The sequence below is a fragment of the Lithobates pipiens genome, unplaced genomic scaffold, assembly GCF_037356315.1.
Source record: "Lithobates pipiens isolate NorthernLeopardFrog02 unplaced genomic scaffold, aLitPip1_a1.2 Scaffold_28, whole genome shotgun sequence".
Taxonomy (NCBI): domain Eukaryota; kingdom Metazoa; phylum Chordata; class Amphibia; order Anura; family Ranidae; genus Lithobates; species Lithobates pipiens.
This window is the reverse complement of record NW_027507789.1, coordinates 4,971,361-4,981,072: the sequence shown is the minus strand read 5'-3', so window position 1 is coordinate 4,981,072 and position 9,712 is coordinate 4,971,361. Positions and strand designations below refer to the sequence as shown.

General features: G+C 47.9%; 1 protein-coding gene across 1 annotated transcript; it reads left to right on the top strand.

Moving 5' to 3' along the window:
* Positions 1-717: 717 nt before the first annotated feature.
* Positions 718-7,259, top strand: LOC143935029 (E3 ubiquitin/ISG15 ligase TRIM25-like). The gene has a single exon (XM_077458612.1). The coding sequence runs from the start codon at positions 853-855 to the stop codon at positions 2,416-2,418; it is 1,566 nt and encodes a 521-aa protein (XP_077314738.1). The 5' UTR covers positions 718-852; the 3' UTR covers positions 2,419-7,259.
* The last annotated feature ends 2,453 nt before the right edge of the window (positions 7,260-9,712 follow it).

Genomic DNA, 9,712 nt, shown 5'->3' with positions numbered 1-9,712 from the left:
TGTACACGGCACTACAACTAATCAGTGAGCGGTAATGATGCACTGTAACCTCTAGCAACCAGGCAATGAGTGGTAATGATACACTGTAACCTCTGGCAACCAGTCAGTGAGTGGTAATGATACACTGTAACCTCTGGCAACCAGTCAGTGAGTGGTAATGATACACTGTAACCTCTGGCAACCAGTCAGTGAGTGGTAATGATACACTGTAACCTCTGGCAACCAGTCAGTGAGTGGTAATGATACACTGTAACCTCTGGCAACCAGTCAGTGAGTGGTAAGGATACACTGTAACCTCTGGCAACCAGTCAGTGAGTGGTAATGATACACTGTAACCTCTGGCAACCAATCGCAATAGCAGCCTGATCTGATTCAGTAAACTGATTTTGAGTCTAGCTGCTATTTATTGTATGTCTCAGAGCAGGTGGAGAGCGAAACTGCATGGGGGGGGGGGGGGGCAGAAAGTTTTGCCCAGGGTCCAATCAATATTAAAGATGGTCCTGAATGGCAGCATGCTTCTTTGTGTGTTGGGAAAGCACTTGATATTGTATGAATTCCCGGCACACATACTGTAGATGTGAACATAAACTTACTTTGTAAGGATGCAGAAGGCTGTATGAACGCAGGTCCTTATTTGACTGGTGTGGAGGTGTGTGTTCAAAGGCTGTATACCTACACCCACATGCCTTGGGGGAAGGGAGGGGGGGCGGGGCGGCCTTTCATCTAGACTGTACGTGGCCCCATGATTTCTAACAGCAGCTCTGGTAATATGTCTGTTATTGTTATGTCAACGTGGCTTGTTTTTAAGACAAAGGTTGACTTTAGTTTCGTTTCCTGCAGCTACGGCGAGCGATGGCGTCTGCTGACTTGAAGGAAGAGCTGAACTGCTCCATCTGTCTGGAGGTGTATACGGACCCGGTGACTCTGAGATGTGGTCACAACTACTGCCGAGCATGCATCAATCGTGTGCTGGATAGTCAGAGAGGACAGGGTGTCTTTAGCTGTCCGGAGTGCCGAGCCGTGTTCAAGAAACGTCCTTGGCTGCAGAAGAACGTCACTCTGTCTAACATTGCAGAGCGCTTCCAGTCTACTTTGCCCAACCAGAAGAAGACCGGAGTCACCTGTACCTACTGCATTCACTCTGCCATACCTGCCGTTAAATGCTGTCTGCACTGTGAAGCCTCCTTGTGCGATAGTCACCTGAAAGCCCACAGCAAGTCACCAGAACATGTCATTATTGAGCCCACCACCTCACCGGGGAAGTGGAAATGCTCCATCCATAATAGGATCCTTCAGTATTACTGCACCGTGGACTCCACCTGTATCTGCAAGTCATGTTTGCAGGATGCCAAGCATTGCCGACATCATATCCTGGCACTAGGTGATGCCTCCAGGGACAAAAAGGATAAACTGAAAAAGACCCTTACACAACTCACCTCTAGGAGAAAGGAGATCGAGAAAAGTCTCCAAGGTCTACAGGAGAAGAGAAAAAAAGCCAACGACGCAGAAACCGCCCTCACAGCACACGTGAGCGGTCTGTTCCAACAAATCCGCCAACGACTGGATGTTCTTGAAGTCCAGACCATTGACCAAATCACCAAGCAAGCGGAAATGAATGCAAAGCCGGTCTGTGATCTGATCCGACAGCTGGAAATGAAGAAGGACGAGCTGTGTAGTAAAATTTGCCACGTGGAGGAGCTCGGCAACGCGACGGACCCTCTAGAGGTCCTAATGGAGAAGGAGTCCACCGAAGCCGACTTCTGCGTTACCGACAAGGGAGGTCGCCAAGATGTCCCCAAAATAGCAGGAATGGATGAGATTTTGATCTCCATGAACTTACACAAGCAATTATCCGAAATACTGAAGAATGCTCCAAAAGTGCTGAACCTCTCCGAGATATCAGACTTACGACTTGACAAGAAGACGGCTGCCAGCAACGTGGCCATTTCCCCCGATCTATCGATCGCACACGGGACGCAGGAGAACGACTCCGTTGATGACACAGACAACAGGTTTGAGTCTCACCAGGTGTTAAGCAGAGCGGGACTCAGTGGTGGTAGATATTACTGGGAAGTTGAGTTGTGTGACACCAATAACTGGAGGATAGGGATGTCCTACTACTCCATAGACAGGGATGGAGATGACTCTATCTTTGGAAATACAGACGAGTCGTGGTGCTTGTGCAAAAGCATGAAGGGATATTCCTTCAGGCATGACGGCGATCACAAAATCCTTTCCTCTTCATTTAAAAGGCTTCAACGGTTGGGAATATATCTAGATTTCAAGAAGGGGCGGCTCTCCTTCTACAACTTGGAGCCGGAGGTTAGACACTTGCACACTTTCTATAATAAATTCAAGGAGCCACTCCATGCCGCCATCAGGGTGAGCTGGGGAGTTTGGGTGAAGATCGTAAAATAAATAGCAGGGGGGCTTTGGGGTGGAAGAAGAAATTAGCAGAAAACCATTGGGGGTTAGTCAAGAACAAGGGAAACCAAAGTGTGACCATTCTTTAGAAAATCAGACATTAGACTTTCTACCATTGGAAAATAACTTCCAGGCATTTTTAACACATTCTTCTACAGAAGATACTTGATTGCTGATTGGTCACCACAGGCCTACTTGGGATGGGATTGGGTCATGTGCAGCCACCTTTGAGTGACAAATTAATTTTAATGGCTGCTCCGTCTGCTGTACATACTTGTACTAATACTAATTGTTCAGCCTCCGGGAGGGAAGAAAGCATTGGCATACTATCAGGGGTCACAATGGCGACCCCGCCTTATGATCCTGGGGGTCCATGCAGCCTCCCCGTCACATTCAGTTTTTCCACCTGAACAGGATGGGTGACATATATAGCACAGGAACTTATCCTCTCCATTTTCCTTCTGCAGCCCCTAAATGCCCACTTCTGCCCCCCCCCCTCCGCCCCCCCCCCCCCCTCCACCAGCATTCAGCAGAAAATGGAGAGGATCAGTTCCTCTACTGTACATGTCACCCCCGCCGCCCCTTCTATTCTGGTTACTCTTGTTTCCTGCTGCCCGGGACCTCTGTGTGGCCTCTAGGTCCCCCCCCCCCCCACCCGTTGCGCTTCCGGCTCTCCTGTCGGCTGCTGTGGGGGGATGTTTCAGTATGGAGAGCTGGGAAGAGGTCGGTACATACGGTATGTCATGTACCAGCCCCTTCCTTTTCTAAATTAACACAAAAAGTGATCGTTACCAATCACTCACTGTTTTCACTCATAAGTGAAGCATAGTAAACTGTGTTTTACTATGCTTTGGTTTGTGAATGAACCGGAAGCCTCTGTACAGAGCTATTCTTATTCATTCATTCATTCTGTGCAGCTGCAGAGATGGAGATTGATGTCCTCAATCTCCTTTCTCTGTCTCAAATGTGAAGCATCAGAGGTCTGTTAAGTCTCATGATAATTCACCAAAGCCCCCTAATGATGCTCCTATAAAAAAGGTAAAAAAAATGTAAAAAAAAAATTCAATTGTGGAAAAAAAAATTGTAAAAAAAATAAAAAAATAAAAAAAATACTGACCATGTCCTCTGACTTACCGACCCTGTTAATTGCCCTACTGACCCTGTCCTCTGACCTACTGACACTGTCCATTGCCCTACTGACCCTGTCCTCTGCCTTACTGACCCTGTCCTCTGCCCTACTGACCCTGTCCATTGCCCTACTGACACTGTCCTCTGCCCTACTGACACTGTCCATTGCCCTACTGACACTGTCCATTGCCCTACTGACCCTGTCCTCTGCCCTACTGACCCTGTCCTCTGCCCTACTGACACTGTCCATTGCCCTACTGACACTGTCCATTGCCCTACTGACACTCTCCTCTGCCCTACTGACCCTGTCCTCTGCCCTACTGACCCTGTCCTCTGCCCTACTGACCCTGTCCTCTGCCCTACTGACACTGTCCTCTGCCCTACTGACACTGTCCATTGCCCTACTGACACTGTCCATTGCCCTACTGACCCTGTCCTCTGCCCTACTGACACTGTCCTCTGCCCTACTGACACTGTCCTCTGCCCTACTGACACTGTCCTCTGCCCTACTGACACTGTCCATTGCCCTACTGGCACTGTCCTCTGCCCTACTGACACTGTCCATTGCCCTACTGACCCTGTCCTTTGCCCTACTGACCCTGTCCTCTGCCCTACTGACCCTGTCTATTGCCCTACTGACCCTGTCTTCTGCCCTACTGACACTGACAATTAAGCTACTGACCTTGTCTTCTGCCCTACTGACACTGTCCATTGCCTTACTGACCCTGTCCTCTGCCCTACTGACCCTGTCCTCTGCCCTACTGACCATTCCCATTGCCCTACTGACCCTTCCCATTGCCCTACTCACCCTGTCTTCTAACCTACTGACCCTGCCCATTGCCCTACTGACCCTGCCCATTGCCCTACTGACCCTGCCCATTGCCCTACTGACCCTGCCCATTGCCCTTATGTGCCATAAATCTTTATTCACTTGGAGCATCTTGGCGTGCAGTGGAAGCAGTGGGTGGTAGTGGGTGCCCAGGTCATCTTTTGCATCACAAGCTTCAAGCTACGCTTCTGAAAGAAAGATATCCAGTAATTCCAAGGGGTACGTCTAGGTATAGACCTCCTCCCTAGGTATGTGGCTCCCTCCCATGTGATAGAACTGGTGCTTAGTGATTGGCCACTCGGTCACTCAGCACAGTCACAGGGGGTGGAGACTGTCCTCGGTACGGTGTGAGCTCCAGGTCAATACTGCTAGCTTACACAGAGTAAAAGAAGTAAAAAATTTACAAAGCGGATGACATGGAGCCATATCGACTAGTGTTTGTTATTGCTTGTGTCATGTATTGCCTTTTGTATTTTTTATGCAGTTCTATTCTTTTTCCACCAGTTTTACTGTATTCCTCTGTAGAAGCCTGTATGGATACAATGTAAAGGAATTGTTTCTATCTTAGAACTTTGTTAATAATATTAATGATTTTTATGAGGTGTAATTTCTATGGGGATCATGTATAAATGTATTTGCTTGGTTTGGGAATGTACATAAGCAGACTTTATAGAGTCTAAAAAATGTGGTTTTGTCTAGAAAAGCTGTAATCTTATGACCTTGAGTTGCAAATAAGGCATACCGATCGTATTTATCAACCAAATTTGGTACTGAGGTAGCCCTGGTTCACACTGCTTGTGACTGCTGGTGCGACTTTCTGCGACCGGCGACACAGAAAGTCGCAGGACAAGTGAAAACACATTCTAGTCTTCAAAATAGTTCCTGCATGACTTTTCTCTGTTTTTGGTGCGACACGAGTGCCATAGACTGCAATGTTAAAATCGCAAACGTCGTAAAGGTAGTAGTATTTTTGTGTTATCTTTCCAACTCTGGCTGAGGCTTTAGAGAGTTTTTTTTAAGCTAAAAATTTCAAGAGATTAAATTCACATCAAGACGCAAGCAAGTCACAACGCAAAGTTGCACCGAAAGTTGCAGGACACCACCATGGTGGTGGCAGCCATCATGCTCCGGGGCTGTTTTTTCTTCAGCTGGAACAGGGGGCCTTAGTCAAGGTAGAGGGAATTATGACCAGTTCCAAATACCAGTCAATATTGGCACAAAACCTTCAGGCTTCTGCTAGAAAACTGAACATGAAAAGGAACTTCATCTTTCAGCACGACAACCACCCAAAGCATCCATCCAAATCAACAAAGGAATGGCTTCACCGGAAGAAGAGATTAAAGTTTTGGAATGGTCCAGCCAGAGCCCAGACCTAAATCCCATTGAAAATCTGTGGGGTGATGTGAAGAGGGCTGTGCACAGGAGATGTCCTCACCATCTGTCAGATTTGGAGTGTTTTCGGGCAAATATTGCCAAGTTAAGATGTGCCATGCTCACAGACTCATTCCCAAAAACACTGAGTGCTGGAACAAAATACAAAGGGGCTTCAATAAAGTATTAGTGTAAGGGTGTGCAGAATTATGCAACAAGATTATTAAATTTTTTTATTTTTACATCCCTTCACCCAGGGGCGCTGCTAGGTCTACAGAAAATCTGGGGCTAGAGCCCATAGCAGCGTAGTAAAGAAAGTCATATGCTTGGGCGGGCATACACATGTATATAATATATGTGTGTGTGTGTGTGTGTGTGTATGTGTATATATATCCCCAGAGAGCCCCCCTTAAATTAGGGTCCCCAGAGAGCCCCCCTTACATCAGGGTCCCCAAAGAGCCCCCCTTACATTAGGGTCCCCAGAGAGCTTCCCCATTAAATTGGGGTCCGCAGAGAGCCCCCCACTTATATCAGGGTACCCAGAGAGCCCCCGGCTTACATCGGGGTCCTTAGAGATCCCCCCACTTACATCAGGGTCCCCGGAGAGCCTCGCACCTACATCAGGGTCCTTAGAGAGCCCCCCACTTACATCAGGATTCCCAGAGAGCCCCCCACTTACATCAAGGTCCCCAGAGAGCCCCCCACTCACATCAGGGTCCCCGGAGAGCCTCGCACCTACATCAGGGTCCTTAGAGAGCCCCCCACTCACATCAGGGTCTCCGGAGAGCCTCGCACCTACATCAGGGTCCTTCGAGAGCCCCCCACTTACATCAGGGTCCCCAGAGAGCCTCCCCCTCAAATCAGGGTCCCCAGAGAGCCCCCCACTTACATCAGGGTCCCCGGAGAGCCTTGCACCTACATCAGGGTCCTTAGAGAGCCTCCCCCTTAAATCAGGGTCCCCAGAGAGCCCCCCACTTACATCAGGGTCCCCAGAGAGCCCCCCTTAAACCAGGGTCCTCAGAGAGCCCCCCCACTTACATCAGGGTTCTCAGAGGGCCCCCCCCCCACTTACACCAGGGTCCCCAGAGAGCTTCCCCTCCTCTTGGGGACCCCTGCAGAGACTCGGGGCTATGGACCCCAGATTCTGAGCTATAGCCCCAAAAGCCACCCCCTAGCGACGCCACTGCCTCCACCTGAGATTTCAGTTTGTCTTTCAATTGAATTGTACATTTTATAAGTTACATTAAAAAAGGTGAAAAAAGTTCTGAAATGATTTATATTTGTCTCATCTTTTTACATCACAGAAACCTGAGATACACCTCCACCCCCCCCCCCCCGGGTGTGTAGACTTTTTATATCCACTGTATAGAAAGCGCTAAACACATCATTACATTTTAATGTGTTGAACGAAAGAAAATCCTCATATTCTGTAATCATTTATTCATTATTATATTTAATTCTTTGGTAACTTTTCTAGTTTATAAATAAAAAAAATATGTACTTGCTGGTTCATGTAGTTCAGTTTCCTCTTTGTGTTCTGGAAGTTACGTTTTGTTTGCTTTTGACTCCAAAATGGGGACGCCAGACAGGAAATTATAAACTTCTATGCAAACCAAGCCGTTAACATTGCGCATAGGAGCGCTGACCCCTAGTGGTTCATCAGAGGTAGATAAACCTCAACTGTTAACCTGGGTCACCTATACTCAAATGCAGGGGTCAAGTCCTGAGGAAAAAAGTGTGGGAACTCCCACCCAAGATCCACTCCCCCACCAAAAAAAAAAAAATTGGACATTGGGGCACATCAGGGCACGGGGCATATCAGGGCATGGGGTACATCAGGCCACATAGCACATCAGGGCACATGGCACATCGGAGCACATTATGGGGCACATAGTACATCAGGGCACGGGGCACATAAGGGCACAGGGCACATAAGGGCATGGGGCACATCAGGGCATGGGGCACTTCAGGGCTCGGGGCACATCAAGGCACATTATGGCACATCATGGGGCACATTCGGGCACATAGCACATCAGGGCACATTATGGGGCACATAGCACATCAGGGCATGGGGCACATTAGGGCATGGGGCACATCAGGCCACATAGCACATCAGGGCACGGGGCACATGGCACATTATGGCACATCGTGGGGCACATTTGGGCACATAGCACATCAGGGCACATTATGGGGCACATAGCACATGAGGGCATGGGGCACATTAGGGCATGGGGCACATCAGGGCTCGGGGCACATCAAGGCCCATTATGGCACATCATGGGGCACATTCGGGCACATAGTACATCAGGGCACATTATGGGGCACATAGCACATCAGGGCATGGGGCACATTAGGGCATGGGGCACATAGCACTCAGGGCACGGGGCACATCAGGGTGCACATTACAGGGCACATGAGAGGATCTAACTTGCCAGTGTGCAGAGTAACGCAGGAAGCACCTGTCTGTAGTAAGTTCTCTCTCTCATATCACGCAGCGCTGCTCGCTCCCTGGCGGCCCCTCCTCTCTTCTCGTCTATCCCAGATGATGTCACAAGCCAATAGAGATAGACGAGAAGAGAGGAGGGGCCGCCAGGGAGCGAACAGCGCTGAGTGACATGAGAGAGAACCTATTACAGACAGGCGCTTCCTGCACTACTCTGCATACATCTCATTCGGCACGGGCGGCTCTAGTCCTGCAAAGGGAACGGCGTTCCTGCTGTGAAAAAAAATGCAGGTACGCCGTTCCGAAGTGTTCCCGCAGGACTCAAGACCTGCTCAAACGGACACTATTAAAAAAGTACAGCACCTGGAAAAAGTATTTATACCCCTTGGTATGTTCCACTTTTTGTCATGTTATAACCAAAAACGTAAATGTACTTTATTGGGATTTTATTTGCTAGACCAACACAAAGTGACACATAATTGTGCCACTCGCCATCATCTTTGGGTGTTAGTAAACCCATAAGCCAAATCTGGCTGGATCTTCTCCCTGATTTGACTTACCATTCAGAGCTGAAGTCAGGGAGATCTGTGAGTTAAAGCAGCACACATACACTCGTTAGGCACACAGTTGAAGTAGAACAATTGGCAAAACTTTTTTTTTTTCTCATTTTGGATAGAGCAAGGGAGGGTTATAACCTTGGTCAGATTTTTTTTCACCATCTGTGTCCCATGGCGGAGATTTCCCTTTACTTCCTGTCCCATAGCCAAACAGGAAGTGAGAGGAAATCCCTGCAGATTAAGGGAATTCCTTGGGGCACCCCCCCCCCCCTACACACAGGTCACCAGAATTGGTGTCCCCATTGGAAGATTTCCCCTTTATTACTTTTCTGGGGACAACCCAAAATTTGGGATCTTCTTTTACTTTCACTTTTAAACGTATGTTTCCTATTAGTATAAATCACACAAACAGGAAACATAAGGGGAATGCAAAGACGCTGAATTTCAAAAGAGCCAACTTCCCTAAACTACGAACCTTGCTAGAAGAAACAAATTGGGATAAAATCTTAGGAAGAGGAGGAGAAATAGGTATGCTTTAAGAGCATAATAAATAAAGGGAATTAGCCAGTGCATTTGAAAGAGCTAAGTCCTGGGTGGCTTAAATTCAACGTAAAAATGCATATAAATGCAAAGGAGAATGCCTTAAAAAAAATACAAGGCTGAGGGATCATCATCAGCATTCCAACTTTACGAAGAACGCAACAAGAAATGTGAGGGTGCAATCAGGGCAGCTAAGATAAAACATGAAAGGAACATAGCGGAGGAGAGTAAGAAAAATCCCAAGAAATTCTTCAAGTACATAAATAGTAAGAAAGGTAGGTCAGATCATATTGGTCCCATAAAGAATGATGAAGGGAATCTGGTTACCAAGGATGGAGAGATGGTGAAGGTTTTGAATTTATTCTTCTCCTCAGTCTTCACGAGGGAATCGGGGGCTTCAGTAACCAAAACTGCAGTGTT